The sequence below is a fragment of the Tympanuchus pallidicinctus genome, unplaced genomic scaffold (assembly GCF_026119805.1).
Source record: "Tympanuchus pallidicinctus isolate F22 unplaced genomic scaffold, pur_lepc_1.0 scaffold18, whole genome shotgun sequence".
NCBI classification, from domain to species: domain Eukaryota; kingdom Metazoa; phylum Chordata; class Aves; order Galliformes; family Phasianidae; genus Tympanuchus; species Tympanuchus pallidicinctus.
The window spans coordinates 7676370-7701605 of NW_026294699.1; the positions used below are offsets into that span (position 1 = coordinate 7676370).

General features: G+C 37.7%; 1 protein-coding gene across 4 annotated transcripts; it reads left to right on the forward strand.

Moving 5' to 3' along the window:
* Window positions 1–111: 111 nt before the first annotated feature.
* MARF1 (meiosis regulator and mRNA stability factor 1) lies at window positions 112–24017 on the forward strand. 4 transcript variants are annotated; one of them, XM_052680101.1, is made up of 27 exons: window positions 112–235; window positions 1526–1733; window positions 2885–3547; window positions 4445–4619; window positions 5086–5312; window positions 6044–6161; window positions 6874–7046; window positions 7798–8232; window positions 8844–9007; window positions 9093–9254; window positions 9907–10096; window positions 10577–10755; window positions 11658–11738; window positions 12046–12282; window positions 12995–13114; window positions 13455–13630; window positions 13862–14082; window positions 14792–14934; window positions 16234–16367; window positions 16876–17078; window positions 17544–17771; window positions 18454–18684; window positions 18783–18995; window positions 19677–19737; window positions 19833–19973; window positions 20929–21099; window positions 21575–24017. In XM_052680101.1, exons 2-27 carry the CDS (start codon window positions 1587–1589, stop codon window positions 21805–21807), a joined length of 5226 nt encoding a protein of 1741 aa, XP_052536061.1. In that variant the 5' UTR covers window positions 112–235; window positions 1526–1586; the 3' UTR covers window positions 21808–24017. The 4 variants fall into 4 exon arrangements, with proteins under 4 accessions (XP_052536061.1, XP_052536064.1, XP_052536062.1 ...); XM_052680104.1 differs by having other exon boundaries at window positions 2885–3031; XM_052680102.1 differs by lacking the exon at window positions 19833–19973.
* Window positions 24018–25236: the final 1219 nt, after the last annotated feature.

Below are 25236 nucleotides of genomic sequence, written 5' to 3' on the forward strand. Positions count from 1 at the left end.
GCCCCGCCCCGCCTTCTCGGCGCGCCGTACCGCGCCGTGTAAAAGCCACCGCCCTCAGCCCTGCGGGGAGGAGGGGGGAGTGTAGTGTTACGGCAGTCGTCTGCGCGACAGCGGGCTGCTTTCCGGCGTTCGGCGGTGCTTGACGGCGGAAGGAACAGCGGCGGGGGGAGGGAGGACAACAAAGGGGTGTGAGGGCGGCGGAATGTGAGGGGTGGCGGCGCCGGAGGCGGCTGAGGTGAGGCGGGGGTCTCTGGAAGGGGCGGCGAAGCGGACGGGCCGTGCCGGTCTCGCGCGCTCGGGGGCCGCTCCCGCGGTGGGGACGGCCGTGCGGAACGCTGCGGCCCGGGGCTGCCGGGGCCCGCTTCCTTCGTGAGTTGCGGCCGCCTCCACTGGGGGAGCTGCCAAACGGCCCCGGCACAGAACTGCCCGCGGGAGGAGCGGCCGTTTGCCCAGTAGTGTCGCGGGCTGCGCCTTCCTCCTGGGAGCGGGCAGCGGCCGGGGCTCGGTGTCGCCCCCTGGGCTGGGGGCTGCCGGGAGCTGCGGGTCTCGAAGGCGAGGCGCGGCCGCGGGGGGCTCGCCTGGCTCCTGTCTGTTGACTTATTGTATTTAATCTTTCTAATTCGTAAGCGGAACGGCTCTGTTGGGTATTATCAGACTTCAGAAGTGGCCTACTCGAGAGTTCTGGAAGTTTTTAACTTAATATCTCGCATTATGTTGAAGTGTTTACGGATTGTATGAATAAACACTTCTGATTTGTTTTTTTTCTGTTTTGTTTTTTGAAGAAAAAAATTGTTTTTGTGGTTAAAAATAACATTGGGACGAAGTCGGTGTTATGGGGTGTAGTCCTTGAGGTTTGTGGTGAATGTTAAATGTGAAAGACCATGTAGCTGTAGTTTAATCAATGTGGCCCATAGTTAAAAGGTATGGAGCCTTCATTTCTAATTGTAGGTTGTTCTGGTGGAGCATCGTTTTGTCTTGTGGTTCCATAAAGCTGAGCTGATGCAGTGGGACTATGGAACTGCCTGGGAACTGAAAGGAGTGCCTGTAGATCTTTATGATTTAAAAACTCAGGTTGTATTATTGAATGCTGTGTGCTTAATGCGAGTGTATGTAGCTCTTTGAGTGAAACAACAATGAATATGGAGGCTGAATCTTCTAGCTGAGATCACTTTCATCTGGTTTGTAATCAGTGAGCTAGTCTTGAAAACTTACCCCTTGGCTTCTCTTTCTGGGAAAGTGCCCTGGAAGTTTCTGGGAGTTGTTTTATGTCAACAGCAATGCATTTCTGGGATTTTATAGGTAATGCCTTGGGCTTAAACAAGTCTTTCTTTAGATTCCATTACCTATATGGCAAATCATGAGGTGTATTTCTGTAATAGGCATGAATAGTCAAGGCTATGGCCCATGCATAATTAAATTTGCGATAAATAATGCAGGAGTGTGATGTAGCGGAATTCATAAGACCACTGTGATCTTGTCTTCCTTAACCTGAAGTAAAATGTTTGGGTTTTTTTTTTTTCTTTAGCAGGTGGAAAGAATGAAAGGAAGGAGGGATGGAAGAATGTTGAACCGTTTTGCTTGGCTGTATGATGGAAGGAAACAGGACAGAGAACCTCTGTAATAGATCTTTTGGATGGCTTCAGCGACAAGAGAATGATGTTAAACCATGGCTCTGGAAACTTTCTAATTGCTTTTCTGCTGCTGAGAAGACTTTGCCTTGTAGTGCGAAAACGGTAAGTTTTTGGTTTGCAAAAAGCATAGCTGGCACAGAGCAGTATTCCTAACTGTGGTGTTGTGACTAAGAGAAGCGAGTAGGGAGGGCAGAAAGAGCAGACAACAGTTAAAGAGCAGACAATTTTCTTTCTTCAAATGTTTATGTTCCATAACTGTTCTGTACTTTTTAGATACAGAGTGCTAAGGGTTAGGAATAATAGTCTAACACTTGTTTAAGCAAGCAAGCTCCAGCAGTGTCCATGCTTGTTCCATCTGTCTTTAGTTAAAAGGCAAGGGAGAAATGGATGGGCACAAATTGTTTGTTGTTTCATGCTTAGGATGGTAGGAGGGGAACTCCTGTAAATTCTGGAGCTGAATACATTAATACTTTTAGGTGGTGTTTTAGCTCTTCAGTACATAAGATAAGCCAGGTAATGGTTTCAAACTTCAGTAACCTATTGCTCATTGCTACGTTGTATGCAGTGCTCAAAGTTCAATTCAGAAACTGAAAGTTGATTCAAAGTACTGATCTAAAGCCTTGGAACAGCTGTATGCAGGCTTGCTGCACTGACTTTCATTTCTGGTGCTTCTCATAACCTTGTTTAGTTTTCGTTACAGCCTTTGTGCGTATGTTTTGATAGCTAAGAGTAGGCAAAAAGCACATATAGTTTAATGAGAGTTTAGTCTTCTGCCCTCTTTTTCATACAATTTCTGATTTTTGAACTCTTAGTCTTTTAATGTATTACTTTGAAAACTTTAATCACCTTTTGATGATTTTTGAATAGACTTACTTTTGTATCTCCAAACTGTGGCTTTTTGTTAGTTTACATTTTGTCCATTTGGTTTATTCTTAAAGATTCCTTTTTTGCTTTGTGGCTGCATAGTATTTCTCAAACTTAGCCAAATAGTTTTCTGCTTTTCACATTCTGTTTTTTGACAGAAACCCTCTGTTTGGCTTATACATCTTTTTTTCTTAAATCTCATTGGTACTTACATACCTCAGGTTGCCATGTAAAACTGGCATGTTTTAAATTAAATCTGGCACTGATATTTTACACGTTCAGACAGTGAGATAAAGAGAACACTTCAAACAGTTCAAATATGTGCAGTATTTATATTAAAACATTGTTTTATACATGTTTCGGAATGTAACTGAGTCTTCATTTTTCAGAAAGATTACATGGAGAACCAGAAAGGTGTTGTAGAATCGAAGGATGCTTCGTCTCATAATGCTGGCTCTAAGTTATTTCCAGCAGTACCGCTTCCTGATGTTCATCCTCTTCAGCATCAGCAAATACAGCTTTCTCCTGGCCCGAAAGTAAGCTGCTGTGCTCATGGCTCTGACTCTTGTACTCCACAAATGCATTGTGGTGTTGGTGATGGTAGTGTGATTCACCCTGGCACAATATTAGACTCAAAAAGCACTGGGACGATTACTTGTCAAGTAGGGTCGGGATTTGGTTTCCCTTCTGCATCTTCACTGAAGAACCCTCCAGCTAGAAGCAATTTGGCAGGTATTGCCAGTGAATTCCCTGGCATGTGCATAGAAAACAGTGTATCTTCCTATCAACATCTGCCCTGTTGTGGAAAACTTCATTTCCAGTCCTGTCATGGTAATGTGCACAAACTGCATCAGTTCCCAGCCCTTCAGAGCTGCACATCTTCTGGTTATTTTCCTTGTTCTGAATTCACAAGTGGGGCTACAGGCCGCTTGGACGAGCATATTGCACAGTCGGAGCTAACATCACATGTGTGCGCCAACCCTTTGCACCTCAGTGTGGCACCTTCCGTTTGTTTAAAGGGCTCTCACTACTGCAGTGACTGCTTGAACAAGGTTTGTACGCATCGCGTTTCTTGTTTATTAAGTGTGGTATATGGTTAATGTTGTAATAATAAAGCTTGAGCAAAATGCCAACTGCCACAGGTTCCAGTTTCCATCTTCCTTTTTGGTGGTGCATGGCTCACATGTAGTGGAATCCCCTTGCAGGCTAGCTCTTTTCTGAAGCAACATCCAGCTTAATGAGAAGATGAGACGCAGTGTATCTGTAGTCAGTTTTGACTGAATTCAAAGGATGGTTCTTTCCTTGACAGTTCCAGATAAGATTTTTTGTAGTGGTGATTCAAAAAAAAGCTGAATAACACTTAATGAGTGCCTTTGTGTGCTGATTAGTAAAGATCCATTTGTAAGTCATCATGAAATACATGAGGCTTTATGGGTGTCCTTATTTGGTTTGGTCTTGGTTCACTCTTTCCAAACCTGTAAGTTGTGCTTCAGTACTAGTTTGGTATTCCTTAGAACATGAATTAATAGGAAATTCAAGTGAAATAATACTCAGCTTTGCAGGATGTGTTACTCAGTTTAATGTAGAAATATTTTCATTTCAGTAAATTTATAAAGTTAAGTGAAGTCAGTATGTTTTGATGAGAATGTGGGAGTTGAGCCTTGCACTCTTAATTGTGTTGATTTCACATGGTAGGTGATTCTTAGTACATTAGTAACTTTTCAAGATGGTGTGTCTTCATATGCGGTGTTAAATAGGATCTTTCTTTGCATTTGAAAATCTGGAGCATAGTATGCTAGGGAAGGCTCTAGGGCTGGAAGCATCCTAATTAAATAACTTGCTAGAGTGCTTTTGAACTTGCATTCAATGTAGAAGAGGAATTGAATGTTTTTAGCCTGAAGTTGTGTGTTTGTTTATTAAATATCAATTTTATGAAACTGTCCCAACAGCCAACCAGAAACAGCCTAGTTGATGCTGCTAAAATCTGGCCAAATATTCCTCCACCAAATACGCAGACAGCACCTGTTTCTATCCCAATATGTAATGGCTGTGGAACCCAAGGAACAGGAAATGAGAAGAGTTTGCTACTAGCAAGCAGTCTTGGCAAATCACCACAGAACTATGGTAAATGTTTGTTAGAAGCTTGCACTCAGTAGCCATTTTCCTTAAGAGAACTCACTGTGACAGTACTTAAATTGCACTGTTTTCTGGGAACTTCTATGAAGTTACAGACTAAGCTGTAGATAATACCTTGTGTGTTCTGCAGCATTATAGCTTGGATTCACCTGTTTTTAAAAGCTGATTAACTTCCTATGTACTTCATAGTTTGCAGTTTTGATTTTGACAATTGTATTTTTAAGATGGTAAAAACCAGAAGGAGTTCTTAAGAAATTTGAATTTCTTTTATAGTTACATGTAAAAACAAGTTCTTCACCCATGCTTTAAAAAGGATTTTCTTACTCTAGTGTCTGTTCCCTTTGCAGATACAGTAAAGACATAATGTTTACACTTACTATAACCTTTTTGAGTGTATATATAATGTGGTTTTTTCATATTTGGAATTAAGGTCACCTGTGTTAAACCTGTACAGGGTCTCCAGAAGTTGCAGTAACAGGCCAAGTCCTGGAAAACCTCCCTCCCATTGGAGTCTTCTGGGATATTGAAAACTGCTCAGTACCCACTGGCCGTTCAGCTGTAGCAGTTGTACAGAGAATTCGTGAGAAGTTTTTTAAAGGTCACAGAGAAGCAGAATTCATCTGTGTGTGTGACATTAGCAAAGAAAACAAAGAAGTTATTCAGGAGCTGAACAACTGCCAGGTATGAAGAAAGCATTACCCTATTGTACTATTTGAGAACATGTATTTTAATTCAGTAATGTTTCTACATAGTATTCTCATGTATTATCTTTCAAAACTGTGAATGTGGCATTAACTAGGAAGCTTAATGGTTTTAACTTCAGTTAGTGAATATTGTGCTGGTTAATGAGGATGGATGCAAATGAGTGGTATTGATTGGTACACTTTTTAACAATTTGCTTTTCCATCAGTAGTATCTTTTCTTGGTATCTGACTTTTCCTGTGCAGGTTTCTACTTCACAAATTCTCACTCATAAATTTGCAGATGTGATAGCAAATTCTTTGTTACTGGCTAGTATTAGTTTGATTTAACAATCATTAGCTAGTTATTTGTAAATATATACTTCTGTGAGGTAAAATGAATTTATAAGAATACTTAGCGTGTTTGTCAATCAGCTATTTAAAAATGAGTGTTTGTGGAATATTTCTATATTAGCAGCATATACTTTTAATATATGCAAAGCATGGAAATTGAGTTGTTAACAGAATAGTAGAAGTCATCCCTAAGACACTGCTGAGCAACAAGCAGTGGAGCTCACTGCTCTTTAGAGCAAATTGGCATCTATATATATTGCAAATCATCAGATGCCTCTTAAAGAGAAGCTGCAAGGGAAAGCTTGTAAACATTTTCTTAAAGTTTGATCTAGCACAAGTTACCTTCAGGCCCTTGAGAGTATTTCTGCATTTCCACAGGTGACTGTTGCACACATCAATGCCACAGCAAAGAATGCTGCTGATGACAAACTCAGACAGAGTCTTAGGAGGTTTGCTGATACACACACTGCACCTGCCACTGTGGTTCTTGTGTCAAGTAAGTGTCAGCAGTGCTAATCCCTGGCACAGAATTCTGTTCTTCAGTAATACTTTTGCATGTGACAGAGTGTCTCCCCTTTCCTACAGTAGTGCTTAGAACCAGCTTTATCTGAATTGCTTTATTAGAATTAATGATTTTGTTGGCAACATAGGAAAAGTTTGCACAGTAAGATGTTTTAGGTAAACTATCACTGGCATCTGTCAAATGTCATTAGATAATGTTTATAAGCATGTCTAATGTTAGACAGATTCAGTATGAACTTAAGACACAATTGGTTTTACTTTAAAAGCAGAGTAAGCACCTCTTAGTTAAAGCATTTGGAGAGTTATCTGTAGTATTGCAGCAGATAACGCAGCTAAATATGTCAGCAGCTCAACCATAATTGCTGTGTATTTTGGGTTCCTCCCTCAAGTTGTAATCCACAGTAGGTTAAACATCTATTTGTTGTGAAAATTTACAGTAGCAGTCAAGTGCCTTGCTGATAGGTTGCTAGAAAATAATACCATAAGGAAGTCCAACTCTGAGGTGGAATGCTAACTGCTGTTCTGAATTACATCTATTGCAGTCTTGTTGCTGTTAGTGCTTTGTCACTGGAAGTCTTCAGGAATGCATAAAACTTGACAAGTGAAGTCTAAGGCTCTGTTTGTTTAATCCGTGATTTGCACTTTTTCCAATGTGTTCTTGTTTGTTTTTCCCCCCCCCCCCCCAGCGGATGTGAACTTTGCTTTGGAGCTCAGTGACTTGAGACATCGGCATGGTTTTCGGATAATTTTGGTACATAAAAACCAAGCCTCAGAAGCACTCTTACATCATGCTCATGAACTTGTTTGTTTTGAAGAGTTTATCTCAGACTTGCCACCAAGGTTACCACTGAAAATGCCGGTAAGGTTTTATGTTCTTAATTCAACAGACACTTCCAAGTGTCAAACCCATCTTTCTCTATTCCAGAGGAAAAGGAGGCTTAAACTATGCATTATTTTTTGATGAGACATGTCTGCTACATGTTTGACTACTGTCTGTAATTTAGTTACTAATGAGTGTTTGTATGCTTCCTACATTAAGAATAAAAGAACCAAGTGTGTTACTGAAGTACAACAGCAAGATCCCATGCTTTTCACTAAATATTTTATTAGGTAATGTATCTTACATGTTTCTTTCACTGGCAGAAAGTAGGGTAAGAACTTAGCAGTACGTTAAGATAGTCTTGTGATGCTTTAGTAATAGAAACTGGCTTAGTTAGTCTTTTTTTTTTTTTTCCCCCTCTTGGTAATGCTATCTGGATTTGCTGTGTTATCTCTGCTCAGCACATAACCTTTTCTTAGAAGGAGCTTACTTAACTGTATGTATCTGCAGACTTATATTACATAGCATTCTTATGTTGCAATTGGGGTCTGTTATCTGAAGAAGTAATCAGGTATTGATCCATTAGAGTTTGGTTTGTTTTATCCTTAAAACATGTTGAAGATGAAATTTTCAGAACTTGGTATTAGGTTTCTGAATGAATTGAAAGTTGTGGAAATGTTTTTCTTTTTGCAAGGTAGAGCACGTCAGCAGAATCAATGTAAAACATACTGTTTTGGAACAGCACATGAGTATTCTGACATAAATTAAAAATCTTACTCCCCTGAAACAGGCATGCCATACATTATTGTATGTTTACAATCTGCCAACAAACAGAGACAGTAAAAGTGTCAGTAATAGGCTCAGACGTTTGTCAGACAACTGTGGAGGAAAGGTCCTGAGTATTTCTGGAAGCAGTGCGATTCTCCGCTTCTTAAATCAAGAAAGTGCTGAACGAGCTCGGAAGCGAATGGAAAATGAAGATGTTTTTGGCAACAGGATTGTTGTTTCTTTTGCTCCCAAAAACAAAGAACTTAATGAAACAAAAAGCTCAAACTTTGTTGGTACTGAAAAGGTGAAGTCCCCCAAAAAAGTTAACAGGAGTACAAAGCTCTGTATCATCAACAAAGATGGAAGTGATCAGTCTTCTGGTACCAAAGGTTCTGCTGGGAGAGGATTACAGAGTCATGGATCAGTCATCAAACCCACAAACGTTAAAAGCTTACAGGTATTGTTTTGTTCTGCCTTATTTAGTACCTTGCTTTCTGTCGTGTTTTGAGGATTGTTTCTTTTAGAGTTGTATTTTAATTTGTCAATCCTGTTTTATGTGTAAACTAATGTATTCCTGCAGGAGATGTATATTTGTTATACTTCTGCTTGGAAAGCATGCAGTGAGTTTGAGGGTGGTTTTTTTTTTTTTTTTCCTCTAGCTATCATGTTTTTCTTCATTTAGAAATACTGTTGATATTTCTGAGTTTTGGATCTTATGGCAGTTTTAACTTCTGTTGTAGAATCATGAATCAGACTGGCTTGAGTTTGAAGGGACCTTGTAGATCTAATTCTGTGGGCAGTGTTGATCAGGTGGTGTTGAGTGTAACACTGAGTGATCAGCTTCTCCTTTTAAAGGACACAAGGACAAATAATACAGTGTAGCAAAAATATTACTTCAGTTCATTATTGACCAGTTATTGCTTTCTGTCATAGAAAATGAAATACCTCCTGGCTGAGGTTCCAATGACAATCTAATTAAAGAAGGAATTTAGCTTTCCATCGTAAGGAAAGGAGTATGGCAAGGAATGTATGGTGCTTTCATGCTGACCTTCATCCTGTTCTGTATAGGAGCTATGCCGCCTCGAATCGAAGACTATCAGTAGAAATACTGAAAGCCAACAGGAACATCTACGAGAAACTCCTTCTCAGAATAACTCTAATGCAGCAGCTCCTGTACCTCTGACAACAAAAAAAAGTGGAATTGGAGAGTCGTCCTGTAAAAGTAGTTATAAGTATGTTCAAAATTAACTGCTAATGATACCTTTTAATGTGAATTATGCAACATAATGAATTTTTTTTTTGTGTATTTGTAAATAGGAAAGAGACTTCTGTTTCCAGGAGTACTACAAATTCCCCTGTAGATAAAAAGGATAAAGATGAAGCTGTATTTCAAGTCAGCTATCCCTCTGCTTTCAGTAAGCTGACAGCCTCAAGACAACTCAGTCCTCTATTCATATCTCAGAGCTGCTGGTCATCTCGGTAAGTTATCTTACCAATTTGGAAGGTGCAGTGTGACCAGCATGCTAGGCCTTTGCCAATTTCTGTATTACTTGATATCTGCGTATGGAATTGCCCATAGTAGACCCACTGATGTAGTAATACTAATTCTTGTGGATGCAAAAAGTTGTTATAGTGCTAGCTGACAGAACCCATGTCAGCTTTTATCAGAGACTTAGTGAAATAATTTCAAGTAAATTATTTCATGTAAATAATTCTAAAGTGTCTGAAAAATCTTCATGGGTATTAGCCACCTTGTCTCTTAACTTCAGAGACATTTACATTCCTAGTATAAATTTCTCCAGGCCCATTGGAGGCCTGAATATCTTCTGTCAATTACTTAAATAATGTGTTTGCTTTTTGATGTGTTCCTAAAATGGAAGACCCAGAGTCAAATGCATTAAATTGGGTCCCTTTGAAATATCAGTGACTTTTTTATCTTCATCATAGGAAATACTTTGTTCTGGTTTTGTTTGTATGAAAGTTGTTTTGCATGCATAAATACATGCAGTAGGAAACTGCCTTCCAAGTGCTGTATTTGTGCACTTGATGTGTGCCTCTTTGAGCTGTTTCAGTATGTACATAAGAATTGTGCAGTAACTACTTCATTTCATACATGTTTTATTTTACCCAGGAGTATGTCTCCAAACCTCTCAAATAGATCATCTCCACTCACGTTTAATGTAGTAAATCATACCAGTGGTACAGACTGTCCTGATCCCTTTGCAAATGGTGCAGATATTCAGATCAGCAATATTGATTACAGACTGTCCAGAAAAGAGTTGCAGCAAACTTTACAAGAAACTTTCTCAAGGCATGGAAAGGTAAAGGATAAAATATCTTCAATAAATCTCTTTTTATATACTTCCTGTTTGTATCTTTGTTTGTGGTCTGGCTTTAAGTGAGCAGGACTAAGAAGCTATCGAAATGAAACTTCTACACAGTACTTTTTAACAAAGTTTGCTTATTCTCAAACAAAAAAAAACCCTGAACACCTCAGTGCAGGAAAACAATACAAGTAGAGGCTGTTTGTGGTGATGCTACTTGTGTGGTCTGTAGATGATGATATTCTGCCATTTTTTTCATACAGAAGATGGTACCTCTTGAAGTACCATGGTCTTGCCTTGTGCAAGGGTCATTATGTGTTACTGTTTGAGCTGTCATGTTGGCCTTGGCTTATCTTACTTTCTTCCTTTTCCACTGAGTTTTTTTCTTGGTAAAAGTAAGACTGATACGCTTGTCAGCTTGGCTTAAGTTAATATCTAAGGGTGAATGCTGAAGGTTGTGTGTGTTTTCCCTTTCAGGTAAAATGTGTTGAGCTCAGTCCTCATACAGACTACCAGTTGAAGGCTACAGTGCAAATGGAAAATCTGCAAGAAGCAATCAGTGCTGTCAACAGTCTTCACAGATACAAAATTGGCAGTAAAAGGATCCAGGTCTCACTAGCAACAGGAGCTGTTAATAAATCACTCTCTCTCCTTAGGTAATGAACGTTCCCTTAATTGCCATTGTGCATCAGTAATTAAGAATTAAAATACAGAGTAGAAGAACTATAGGAAAACCAAGTAGAATCTGTCTAATCACCTGATGCATGGGCTAAATACAACAAGGCTGACAGTTTTCATTTGAGATTTTTACACTGCTTACGTTTAAAGAGACTGCATCTTTTTGTAGTAGGGTGCTTATGCTGGACATCAGTTACTATTTTTGTAGTACTGTATGCTTCAGTGTAGTTTTTGCAGCTGAGTTAAGAGCATACATCTGATGTCTCCATAAGATGCATATGAATTGTATCTTTAAGGAAGAAATACACATTTTAATCCACTTGCTCTTTCAGATCATTTTCTATGTGGAAGGTATTACTAGAGTATAATGCTAGTGCAAATACAAATATTTTGTCCTTTTTTTCTTACTGAAGGAAAGCATAAGGAACAACTCAATTTTTGCCTTAAAACACTCTGGTGTGTGGTGTATGAAGGGTTCTTCAGTTCTGTTGGTATTATGTAACTTACAACTTCATTTCTTGCATTTTAGTTCGCGCCATTTCAAAGTTTTAATGTAAAGATCAGGCTGGTAACTTTTTATACTAAGGCTGTAATGTTACATTTTATGGATACTGAAACTCTTATTACTGCCTTTGAAAGATTCTGGTCCTTCAGAGATGCCAACCAGAAGAGTTACAAATAGATACTATTTGTACTCCAGTGATGTGGAGTGTTGTCTTTTATAGTGCTGGGGTGAAAGGAAATAAAATTTGTCCTGTTAACATGCTTATAATTCATGAAATATATCTGTAAATATCTCACAAACAGGGCCAAAGATTACATAGCTGTTTCTAATATTAAACGTTATTTTTTTGTAACACTGCAAAACCTTTTTTTGCAGCTCAGAAACTGTCTCCATTCTTCAGGATGCACCTGCTTGTTGTCTGCCTGTGTTCAAGTTCACAGAAATCTATGAGAAAAAGTAAGTGCTCAGTTGTTATTAGTAGGTATATCCCAGAAGAATTGAATTTTGTGGCCATTTACTGTAAACAATAGAAACTAACCCAGTAGGTGGTGTTTTGCTGTTAGGTGTTGCAGCATATCTGTGAAGAGCCAGTGACTGTGATACTGGCCTTTGTTAAGGGGTCATAGTTGTAGTGTTCCACTTTTATTTATCGCCAAGTAGAAAAATTGGTTTGTACTGACCAGTTTCCATAGAGTTGTTTCTACAATGTTCCTGTTTTATAAGCATAAAATGCAAACTTATCATGTGGACTTTTTTCTTTTAGATTTGGGCGTAAGTTAACTGTATCAGACCTGTACAAACTGACTGATACTGTGGCAATCCGTGACCAAGGAGGTGGGAGGCTGGTGTGCCTCTTACCCAGCAGCCAAGCGCGGCAAAGTCCCCTGGGATCTTCACAGTCACACGATGGTTCATCAGCAAACTGTAGTCCTATAATATTTGAAGAGTTGGAATATCACGAGCCTGTTTGTAAGCAGCATTGCCTGAATAAAGACGTTATGTAAGCTGTGTATAAAATATTACATAATACTATGAAGTACTTGAACAGCATTTTACATTAGCAGCTGTATTAAAACTGAGAAGGGTTTCATATAACATGTCTGTGTTGTTATGTAGTTGTATTGCAGTAATTTGGTTGGGCAGAAAACAGATAACTGAATTTTCTAGGCAGTTCTCGTGGATCTGCCTTCTCGGCAAAGGCACTCTTGATACAGCTGCTAAGCATGAATGCTGCTTAGAAGCTGGGAGCTATGCTAACCTTCTATTGTGACATAGGGCAGGTTATCTGTACTTCTACTAGCTTGAAGATTACTATATAATTATAGCAATGATCTACTTTTGTCCTTTTGCTATCTTTAGTAAATCATTATTCATAGTGGGTTGAAGGCTTCCTGAAGCTGCATAATGAATCATTTATTTTATTCAACAGCAGCTGGGGTGTGCTACTGTTGTAGTTACTAGGTGTTCACTTGCCACTGGCTGGCATTTGTTGCTGTGCTGCTACACGTTTAGTCAAATGCTGATATAAACTTAGCCTAAATGTTTGTCTTCTGAAGAATTGTTATAGTTGACTTCTTAATGAGGAAAAGATTGGAGGTGCTTGTGACTGTACTGTAGCATTGTCATGCAGAATCACTATAGCTGTTCACAGGTATAATATGCTCAATCTAAGCGTTGAATTAACCTATTAAATTGGTCTTTTCCTATTACAGTGAGCATGAGTTTGATCCAGATTCTTACAGAATCCCTTTTGCAGTCTTGTCTCTGAAGACATTTGCTCCCCAAGTTCACAGTCTTCTACAGACCCATGAGGGTACTGTGCCTTTACTAAGGTAAAATAGTTTAAATTAGACTTGTAGTGTAAGGGCTGAAATCATAGTATCTAAAACCTTATTGATGGCTGTTGTAATGCTCTGAATCTACCTGCTGGGATAAAATGTCTAGGCCTCATATGTTTGTTTTTATAGGAAATAAATTCCTTATGAAATTATGAATTTAAGATCTGAGTGCAGAAATAAGTAAAATTCAAGGTGTCTTTCAATACTCTTTATAAAATGAGTTCTGTGATCTATTAGTAAACTATTAAAGCCTTTTTCTCAGGAATATTAACACTAAGACTGTTTTTACAGTGGTGTTTTAGTGTATAATGGAAGCTTTCTTCTCTTTCCAAAGCTTTCCTGATTGTTATATGTCAGAGTTCAATGATCTTGAAATGGTGCCAGAAGGCCAGGGTGGTGTTCCTTTAGAACATTTAATTACCTGTGTTCCTGGAGTGAATATTGCCACTGCTCAAAATGGCATTAAAGTTATTAAGTGGATACATAACAAACCACCACCTCCTACCACAGGTAAACAGTTCTATTTATGGTCTTTTTTTTTTTTTTTTTTTTTTTTAATGAACCTCTTTACTAAAACACTTCAACAGTTATACAAGTCATTTTATGCTATTCTTTTTAATTTAATTTAGTTTTAGCTTAATTTCCCTTTATTTTCTTGTTTTTTGATCTTTGTCAGAAATCTGCAGCAATTAGTGAAGGACTATTAGTGGAAAGCTCAATAACAAACTTCTTTCTTTGTAGATCCTTGGCTTCTACGTTCTAAGAGCCCTGTAGGTAATCCACAACTTATTCAGTTCAGTAGAGAAGTGATAGATCTACTTAAAAGCCAGCCATCCTGCATCATACCTGTCAGTAAATTCATCCCAACATACCATCATCACTTTGCAAAGCAATGCCGTGTGTCTGACTACGGATATTCCAAGTTAATGGAGTTGCTGGAAGCAGTGCCTCATGTCCTGCAGGTGAGCTGTGGTGCTGCTCCTTTGTTTAGAGAGCTGTACTTTTATGCTGAACTTTCTGAAACGAGTATGTTACTGGTTGTTATAACGTAATAAATCCTATGTAATTTCTTTTCAACCTTGAAAAAGGTGGTAATTGAACCTTGGAGGTTATCTACTTTTTTAAACGTATTCTATTTCATCTTTATTCTCCCAGCCTTCCTCCAGAACAATTGTTTAAATTACTAGTTTATTCTAAATTTCTGGTAGAAAGTTTGAAGCTGCTTTAGTCTGTGTCTAGTGCTTGGGTAAAGTAGCAATTGTGCTGTCCAGCATAAGAACACAGCAAGCATTTGAATATCAGTAAGTTAGTCTGTGTAACTTGTGGCTTGAGGGATTTCAGTGTGAAGTAACACATTATATGGCCTTACATTAAAAGAAATAAACTAACATGACCATATTTTGTTTTGAACACCAGTTGGTGTCCAAGCTGGGGCTTTAAAATAGCTGATTAATCTCATGCAACAACTGCAATAGCACTTATGAAGGAAGTAATTCTTGGTGGCATATTCTTCTGTATACGAAGTGTATGGCTTCACAGGGCTGCCTTTGAAAACATTCTCCTCATTTTTATCCTTTTTTTAGCCTACCTATATTAGAATTGGCTTCCGTTTTCAGCATTCTATGTACATTTCTTTTACAAAATAAATGATTAGAAGAACCTTTCTTTCAGATTCTTGGTATGGGTTCCAAGCGCCTGTTAACTCTAACACACAGAGCTCAAGTGAAACGCTTCACTCAAGACTTACTGAAGCTTCTGAAATCCCAGGCCAGTAAGCAAGTTATTGTAAGGGAATTCTTACAAGCTTATCATTGGTAAGTTATCTTTTGATTAAACAAGAAGAAATAGGCATGTCTTTACAATTGGGAATCAGTGCTTTTAATCTTAGTATATTCCATCTTTGCAATGTGGAATTTCAAACTTTTAATTAAAATTAAATGCTTTACTAGGCTGTACTGCTTTACTTTAGCTTTAGATTTGTTTAACATGCTCAAAGCTTGAAATGGAACTAATGAAATGAAATAGCCTATTTGAAGCTGTGAGGTTGAATTTAAGTAAGCAGGTTGTAATATTTTTATAATATAAACAGTTAGAGAAAGATGTAGCACTAGTCTTAAAAATATGAAATAAGTAGACTGACAATATACTAATTCTTAATTAGATCTAGTGATGGCACAAGAATGAGCATAAGTAACGGCTGTCTTGCTACTGTCAGGAGTTGCATGCTGTTCTAGTATGGTTTAAAAAAACAAACAAACAAAAAAAAAAAACAATACAGAACAAAGGAACCCAACCAGGTTGTTATTTTTTAAGGTGCTTTGTGTGTAAGTTTCCTTCCTCTGAAGATAGAAAGCAGCACAGTGCATGCAGTGAAGAAACCGAAACATCTGAGTACTCTGTGTGGCCTAAATCTGCAGATGTGCTTCTGTGCTGTGTAGCAGTTCTTCCTATTTGGAAATGCCCACTTCTAGTTATATTTCTTTTAAAGGCAAAAATGTCATTGGTTGCTGCTTAATCTACTAAATGTGTATCTCCCTTATGGTCAGCTCTGGTAATTTCCTGAAATGCTTTTGTCTCCAGTAGATTCTTTTCAATCTGGGGAAAAAAGAAGTAGGGGGAATAAATTCTTTGTAGTATATTGAATAGTACTGTGAATCTCAATAAGGTGTTTTTGAAGACAAGTAGTCTCTGCCTTCTCTTGATCTTACCCTGTTTAAGAAGTGTGCGTTTTAATTGAGCAAATACAGACTGTTAAACATGTGACCATATATAGTATGATTGTGTATTCTTAAATTGCTCAGTCAAGTTGTCTATTGTTGCTTTTCACTACTAGTTTAAGGAATCCAGTTTCTTTAAGGAGCCCTTCTCTTCGAGTGGCATGTGAGCCATTGGTGTAACCTTTTATTTTTTTCTGATTAAAGTGGATAACTTGATAACAATACACTTTCCTTTTTTCATATGCTGGTATTACTGGTAACATGAAGATTATGCCTATCTTGATAGCATCTGAGGCTTATCTAATACCATTCTACTGTATATTAGCTCAAAACATTCACACTTTTTGGCATACAGAGTGTATTAAAATTTGTTATACTTTTTTCATAAATTTTCAGGTGTTTCTCTAAGGATTGGGATGTTACTGAATATGGAGTGTGTGAACTGGCCGATATAATATCAGAAATTCCAGATACAACTATCTGTTTGTCACAGCAAGATAATGAAATGGTAATTTGTATTCCCAAGAGAGGTATGTCAGTGTACTATTTCTTACTGTTGTCAAAGAAATTATGCTTTGAATATTTTAAAACTGGATTAAGTAAAACATAGAAACATCAGCAAAAGCAAATCAGCATCACTACTTTTATAACTATTTCTATAACAGTCAGGAAACCATGAAGTTATAAAAATAAAGAATGTTGTTCAATAAAGAAATTGGTAGGAAAGCAGATAATAAAAGCAAAATAGTGCTGCTACTGCTGCATGCAGTTATGTTTTATGTGGCATGATTGAAGACTATTTGCTATGCAGAAATAACAAGCTCTCTAATATTTTGCTTGTAAAGAAACTAAAATACTGATCACCTGCTTATTTTGGGCTTCCCATGTGTGATTTCAGGACAGGTCTTTAACATCATAAGAGAACATGACCTGGTATGATGAGAGAAATCTGAAAATCACCACATTTTATTATTGCTTTCTACTGCGTTTTGGAATAGTTTGGTATATAGCTATAGCTTTATTTTTTCTGATTCTTAGAACGCACGCAGGAGGAGATTGAAAGAACCAAACAATTTTCGAAGGAGGTGGTAGACCTGCTGCGCCATCAGCCCCACTTTCGAATGCCCTTCAGTAAATTTATTCCTTCTTACCATCACCATTTTGGTCGTCAGTGCAAACTTGCTTACTATGGTTTTACGAAACTACTTGAACTCTTTGAAGCCATACCAGAGGTCTTGCAAGTAAGTTCTAAAATCCTGAGCTGTGTTAAACATTTAGCTGACAAGATCTGGTTGTCACAGCAGGGTTTACTTTAGTCTAAGTTAAACTGTGTGCTTCTAATGCTAGCAGGCTGTTCTTAAAACTTTGGTGTAGCCACGTCAGTAGTAACTGCCCCAAGGTTTTAGTGTGTTGAGGTTAGTTTAAGAAAGTCAAATTATGCAAACTGTATTACATCTGCAGAATTCAGTGCATCAGGGCTAAGTTTCATTCAAATTGTGTTAGTCTTGCTTAAAGTTAGCTAGCTATTGTCTGTTTTGTCACTTCAGAAGCTATACTGCTTCTGATTGCTGGTGGTTATCTTACAAGGTAGCTGAGCCCTCCTGCATAGCTAATGACCATCTGCAATTGCTGAATTTTAGTTGCAGATGATTTTTTCAGTCAAACAAGGTAACTCACTTTTAACAAAATGCAATTTTGGTTTGTAGGTATTGGAATGCGGGGAGGAGAAAATTCTCACGCTCACAGAGGTGGAACAAGTTAAAGCAGTAGCTGCCCAGTTTGTTAAACTGCTCCGATCTCAAAAAGACAACTGCCTGATGATGGCTGACTTACTGTCAGAGTACAGTAAAACATTTGGATACGCGCTGCGTCTTCACGACTACGATGTTAGCTCAGTTCCAGCTTTAATGCAAAAACTTTGTCATGTTGTAAAGGTAATCTCTGTCTTTGTAGTTAGTCCTTCACATATCACATACTCTTTTAAAGTATTTCCCTCTCTAAGTGTGTGCTTAATTATGTTCTTTACAAATTATTTCATTAAACTGAAGGACGATTCTAAAGGGATTTAAACTGTATCTTCAAAAATCCTCTGTTCTTGCTGACTTTCTTGTTGAAATTCCTCCACGCTTAAATTTTTTTACTTGTCTAAGTATTTTAAAGAATAGAAATTGTCTTTTATACAGTTCAAGTCAGGTGGGAACAAGTACTTATTTCCTACCATAATAGCAGGTCTCAGCCTCTTGATGTTTTCTATTTGACTTTTTTTATATTGATTTGAGGCTTTGACTCTGAAAATGTGTAAATGCTGTATGTCTGTAGAAAAGGAGGGTTTACAGCTATATAGATACAGATGCATTTTCTTAGTTGCTTCCATGCTGTTATTTCAGCAGATGGTGATCAGGCTGGAGCTTAGTCAGGTTAAGCTGGAGTGGAATGGGAAACGGAATTGTCTATGTGGACAAAAACTAGTACTAAAATCTTGTATTTAAAGTAAACTCTGTGTGATGTTGGGTTTATTGGTGTTTTAACTGGAGTAGTATCAGATATTTGTATGTATCATGTGATGTTGTTAACTTAAGGATCTTTCCTGTCCCTAAGTTGAATTAATTTTTGTAGGTGGTTGACACAGATTCTGGCAAGCAAATTCAGCTGATAAATAGAAAATCTTTGCGGACTCTCACTGCCCAGTTACTTGTCTTGTTGATGTCTTGGGATGGAGCATCCTTTCTTTCTGTTGAACAACTTAAACAGCACTATGAAACAATCCATAGTGCTTCTCTTAATCCGTGTGAATATGGATTCATGACCTTAACTGAGCTCCTGAAGAGTCTTCCTTATTTGGTTGAGGTAGGAAAGCTCTATTTATTTCTGCATGTTATACTTTTAAAAAGGTGTTATAACTAGAGGATATATAAACTTGTGCTCATTCTTTTTTCTTCTTCTAGGTTTTTACCAATGGTGCAGAAGAAGAATATGTGAAACTTACGAATCTGTACATGTTTGCAAAGAATGTGAGGTCCTTACTTCACACTTACCATTATCAGCAGATTTTTCTTCATGAGTTCCCAGTTGCATATAGCAAGTACACAGGAGAGGTGCTGCAGCCCAAAGCATATGGATGCAGTAACTTAGAAGAGCTGTTGGGAGCAATTCCACAGGTGTGAAAAATTGTTTTGTACAGTTACATTGAGATTTCTGCATGGGGAAAAAAAAAACAGAACAGCTGATGATTCTGGTATTTGGTGAGAATTATTGGTATAATAATAATCTCCAAATGGGCTCATACTGGTAGCATCTTTAGTAGCGTCACAAAAATCTTTGTTATATAATTTAAAATTGTTTTCATCAAATTCTGCTTAAGAGCTGTTCCCAGAAAGATCACAAACATTCTTGGCATCTTTATCAAATCAGAATTTTTGTTTTAATGAGGAGCTGTACAGTACTGAGGTTCAGTTTTGCTTAACGTAGGTTATTGCTTTCAGGAGTGAAAAGCAATGGTCGTTTGTCACAAGAATCATGATGGAGTTTTGCTGTGGCATGTGTTAACCTAGAACACTTAAATGCAAGGACAATTTTGTGACACAGCTTATGGCTTTTTTTTAGTAAAATAAACTTTAAGTAACAAAGTGGAAATTCCTTCTAGTTCTGTGATTTGCCTTTCGTCTTTGGTAAGAATTATTTTGAAGATTTTACTTGCATAAAAAATTGGCAACATATTTAGTTGGCAACATTTAGTTTACTCTTAGAAGTTTCACTGCAAGGATGGATGAAGGCAGTGAGTAAACTGTTCTGGGCTTTGAGACTAAGATGTGCTGATAATTCTACTTTTTTCTCTGTAGGTGGTCTGGATTAAAGGACATGGCCATAAGAGAATTGTGGTACTGAAAAATGATATGAAAAGTAAGTCATTTCAATTTTCAGTCAGTATCTTGGTTTCCTTTTTTCTTTAAGAGGTGACTTCAGTAAATGAACCAAATGAACTTGCCTTTTTGTAGCTCGTTTTAGCTCACCTAGTTTTCCCCCTGCTGATCATGTGGATGATCATGGAAATCAACTTGATGACCATAATGGACATATTATGGAGACCCCAGGATCAACCTCATCAATGGAATTAAGTCTAGGAACACCTAGCAATGGTAATGCAAAATTGATTTGTATAAGAAATTGCTTATCTTTAGGGAAATAAGCAGAGTAAGCAAAGCAGCATGGGGAAAGCTGTGTGAGTTAGTAGGTAAAATATTTGCCAGAAATGTTTCTTGGCTTGAAAGCTGTTGATCTTATTCCAGGCTGTATAGTTATGTGTCCTTTTGACAAGGGCATCTGTTGTTCTCAGCTCTATCAGCATGTATATTGCCACTGCAAAATTGTTTCCTGTGGATTTTAGTGGAAGTTTCATCAGTCTTTATGGGGTAAAGCTAATGAGAAGCTGGTCAGTAGTGGTTTCTGCTAGGACTGTTTTTATCTCCCACCTCTGGTGAGAATTCAGTGATCTTTCTGGTTTGTTTGTTTGTTTTTTTTCATGTACGTACTTGCCAGTTCTGATGGCAGCCCTGTTAGTGGTGATTGACTCCTAATAAAAGATCTAGGATATACTGAGCTCACAGTTTGTCTTGCAGTGGTCTCTGGTTGGTTCTTTCTTTTTATTACCTCTAGTTTCAAGAACTTGAGGTGGTTCTTGAGGTGTAGAAGTCTAGGTTTGTGCATTTTAGTAAGAGCAAGTTACTTTATTTTGAAACCTTTGACTTAATTTTCACATTTAAACATTGGTATGTAAATAGCTGATAAGATATCAGTAACTTTGCAGGGGAGTTGTCTGGTAAGTGACTTCTCTCTGTTCCTCAGCTATGTTTGTTACTCAAGTTTGGAAAACACCAGATTTTGCTCTGGGGTGTATCTACTCAGGCAAGCACTAAGTGTAATATGGTTTTGTTTTGTCATATTGTAATTAAGTTTAGTTAGATGCTTTTCAACCTAACAAAGTGAAGTCAGCATGATAGCTCCTAAATCATTATGTTTGAGGAGTTTGCATTTAGCAGTAATTGCAGATACCAGCTTACAGATACCTTGAAAGATGTTCCCTTATTTTTGTAGCTCCTAATCAAACCGAGCAAGAACTTCTTTGCCTCACAAATACATCTCCTGTTGACCTGTTGTGTGAGCCAGTTCCTTCCTGCTTACCATCTCCCCAGCTGAGACCTGATCCAGTGGTTCTCGAGTCTGCTGACCTAATTCAGTTTGAGGAACGTCCTGTACCCCTCTCTGGTAGGAGCTTGCTTGCCTTATTGTATTACTGTGGTGGTTTGTACATCCCACAAAACAGAACATAAATCTGTATATCCTCCAATAGAATGTACTGGAGGCGCTGATGCCTTCTGTGAGATGCTTTTGATTATTGACAATAAGTGGCCTTCAGTGATACTCTAGGGTGACTTCTGTAGGCACCTTATACCCCCACCACTGAAACTGCATTTTGCTGAACTGTAGCAGCCTTTTACCAATAAATCCATAGGGCTTTTTGAGCACTGAGAACTAAATTTAACCTCTGAGAGAGTATGCAGTACAGACAGTAGAGCATAAAGCAAATGTCCCACCAGTTGTAGAGATGAACATAACATACTTCCTTGTTTTGACTCAGGCCAACGAGTTCTTTTGAACACTTCTCTGGTAGTAGATAATTAGGTATTCCCTTTTCCCGAGAGCAGTGCATTAATAAGTTGAATTGCTTTGCTTATTTTAGAGATGATGATTTTAACAGAAGAAGAAAAACAAAGAATTGTTACCACAGCTCAAGAGAAATTGACCTCTGGTTCTGTGGCATCTAGCACTGCAGAGAATACTTCAGTGCCTCCCTGTCACTCCTCTGAAACGCAACTAAACAAGGAAGCAATGGACAGCCCAGCCAAAAAGCAACATAAAAACAAGGTGAAATTGGCAGCAAATTTCTCACTTGCACCTGTAACAAAGCTTTAACTCTTTCTTTGAGTGTGGAAACAAATACCTATGACTCTGCACAAAGTCAAGCTATTTGCTAGCCCTTATGTATTTTAAGGAAAGGCCTAGAAGAATCAGTTTGTATTTAAGTGTGTTCTGTGAAGATTTTGTTCATTGTACACTGAACACAGCTATTAGCAGAGCAGAATTTTTTCTATTATTTTGGAAAAAAAAATCCAGCTTTCATTAAATTATTCTTAAATTTTACAGTTTTTCATAAATGTGTGTTCAGTAAGAGCAAAACATGAATTGAACTGAAACAGAGCAGATTTTATTTTCCTTAAGCCTCGTTGGTGGCGTAATCATACATGTAGCATATTACACTCTATAGGCTGTTGCTTACTGGTATTGTTTCAGACAGTATTAATGCATGATCTGTCTTTCAAAAGCCTGTTAAGAAGTTTTAACTTGCTGACCTGCAGTGATAAGAGTGAGGGAGTTGATTGTCCTCCAGGGGATAAATGCGTTCTCTGCCCTTTCAGATGACTGGTAGCTGCATTGTAAGTTCTGGGTTAAAGATGTCTGTAGGAGATTATGTGGACTTCTTTTTTGTAAAAACTTGTTTTAAATATTTTCTGTACTTCTCAGTTCCATTTAGGAGCTTCCTAGGATGCTGATGTTTTAAGCTTCCCTTTTAAGTTTAGTTCCAGTCTGGCATGGATTTGGTTAAGGAAGAGACTGTCTTGGTGTCATGAGTTTGAGATACAGACACACGTTTTACTGTGTCTAGTAATGAAGTTAAGATGATTCTGATATTTCTGAAATATGCATTGAATGCATAAATGACAGATAGTGGAGCAGGTCCTATTAAAATGTTTTGTGCTGGAAGGTTTTGATGCTATTTTCACCTGTAAGGAAAGTTCTAACTACACGTGGAAAATCTAAGGTTGTTCTGCTTAACCTTATTTTCAATTTTTAAGCATCTTTGGTAAATGGGAAGCTTATTCTTCAGTGTGCTGTCTTTTAGCTGTGTCTGTTTTTATTCTGAAACTTACTCCTGGTGTCGGAAGCTTTTTTCAATTTGTGGTATCTTGTGTTGGCTTTTCAAAGGGCCAGATTTGGAAGAGAGATTAAGCCAGTGGATGACCTCAACTCTAGTTAGCAGTGTGTGAGACTTCATACCCATACTGGGTAACCATGGCATTTACAATGGGTTGTATTTGCCAGGCAGCAAATAAATTGCTTGATGTATTGAAAGAACCTGTACCTGAGGGATCCCACTGGCCAACTGTTTTTTTCTTAAGGTGGATTCTATTGTAATATGCAAGGAACGAACATGGGCTCTAATTTTTCAGCCAGCAACAGGAAATGCCACTGAATATAATGGCTATAGATAGAATTTTACTAGTTGGATTTTGTTACAAAATCTTTTAAATTTAGACTCGCGTTACCTGTAATAAATTTATAGCCATTGTGAATGCAGAGAAACACTTGGAAGTTTTTCTGAGCATTGTGGCACAGTATCTGAGTCCTTAGTAAATCTCTGCAGACATCCTGCTATGGAAAGTGAAATTTAGAAGTAAGCTTTCTTGGAATGCTTTTAATGAGTTTGAGTTAAATGCAAGAATATCTGCTTTCACCTTACGTTTGATAAAGTTGATGCTGAGCACTTAGATTTTTGTTTCAGATGAACATATGTTGGAGAAAAAATATTTTCATGAGTTGCAGCTCCAAGTTATCTAAAATACTGAAGAACCGGTTCTTTGCTTCAGAGAAAAAGGTGATCTGTCAAAGTGAGTCTGGTTGTTTAAACCATTTATGGAGGTCAGCATATCTTTTCTGGGTTCATGTGATTCTGATGAAATTGCTGTTTGAAAGTAATAGAATAATACTTTTGAGAAGTTGTGTTCATAGTGTAACAAAATAGCTATTTGAATTGCAATATATTTTTTTATCCAAAGGGTTAAATGAATGATGTGACTTACAGATTTAAAAGTATTACAACCATGAAGTTCTTTAACAATTAAATGTACTACTTCAAATTCATGTCTGTTTAAAAAAAAAAAAAAGAAAACGAAAATTGTCACTGAAGCCCTCAATTTATGCACTATCTTTTCTTGGAGTGGGAGGGAGAAGAAATTCTTTTCTTAGCTGTCTACTTTGTTTGGACACTTTATTTTGTGGCTCAAGTGCTGTTTTGTGTGTTGGGACCAAACAGTTGTGTCAATAAAATTTTCAAGCAAGCATAACTCTTGTCCTTTTCTGAAGAAATAGAGGGGGAAAAAAGATAAACTGTTCTAAAGTCCTTAATTCACTCTTACTCGGTGTTTAATTATCCAGACAGAGCAGAGTGCTAACTCTGAGGCTCAATGACAATGAAAGAAATTCCTTGAGTCCATAATCTATTCTGGAGAATGAGTGTTTCAACACTTGCAGTTCTGCTATTACTAGATGCACTTAGTCATTCTTCCTGTTCCTCATCAGCATCAATTATGGCTGCTTCTTTGAAGGAACCTCTTCTAAGAGTTCTGAAGGGAAAAAAGGAGCAAAGTATAAATGGAACAGATAGAAAGAAATAGATGTTCTCTCGAGTTTTAATCTCACTTTGAAATGTTAAGATAGAGATGTGATTAATGTAGTACAGATCCAACTAGTAAGACGTCTTGCTGTGCAATAAAGTTATCCAGTCTTTTTGGGTAAAACAGCCTTGTCTTCTAGCTTGCTGAGGATGGTAGTTAACCAGGAGCTACAAGTTTGGCATGGAAGTTGTTTCACTGCTTCACTAGACAGCTTTGAAGAAGTAGTTAAAATATGTAACTAAATTGGATTATTGCATCTCATTTTTTATGGACAAAAGTAAAGAGCTGCATGAGATCTAAGTACATTCATTAATGGAACTGTCAAAAGGAATTTCTGCTAGAGTAAATGTCTGCCCCAGGTGAATGGTTGTTTGACCTCATAGGATACTTGTTCAGTCAACAGTTTTAAAGTAACTGCTTAGGTATTTAACACAACATAATTAGTGTAATAAGCACCTTTCTCCAAAAAGAGGAGTGGGAAAGTGGTAAGAACTTTATCTAAAGCATAAGAAACACTACAGACAGATCGCACTGTCACTGCTCTAACTTCACTCTTTTGGTAGTTGTGAACGTTTTTATGTGAATAAAATCCTCATGCCACATTACGTGTTTAACTGCAAAAGGTGAGTTTGATTTTTGTTTTTCTTGCTGTGAATGTTCTCATCTTCATTCTCTTGTCATCTGTTTAAATCAATTAAAGTTATAATTAAATTAACTATTTCAGAATGATTTGCTTTTTTGCCTTTTAACAATGCAATTGCATGGTGAGCTGTGCTTTAACTTATTTCTCTTTGTGTCTAGAAATCACAACGAGAGATACAGGCGTAAGGTCAGAGTTGGAGATAGAGTTGGGGGCATCAGGCTTAGCTGCTGTTTCAGGTACAGTGTG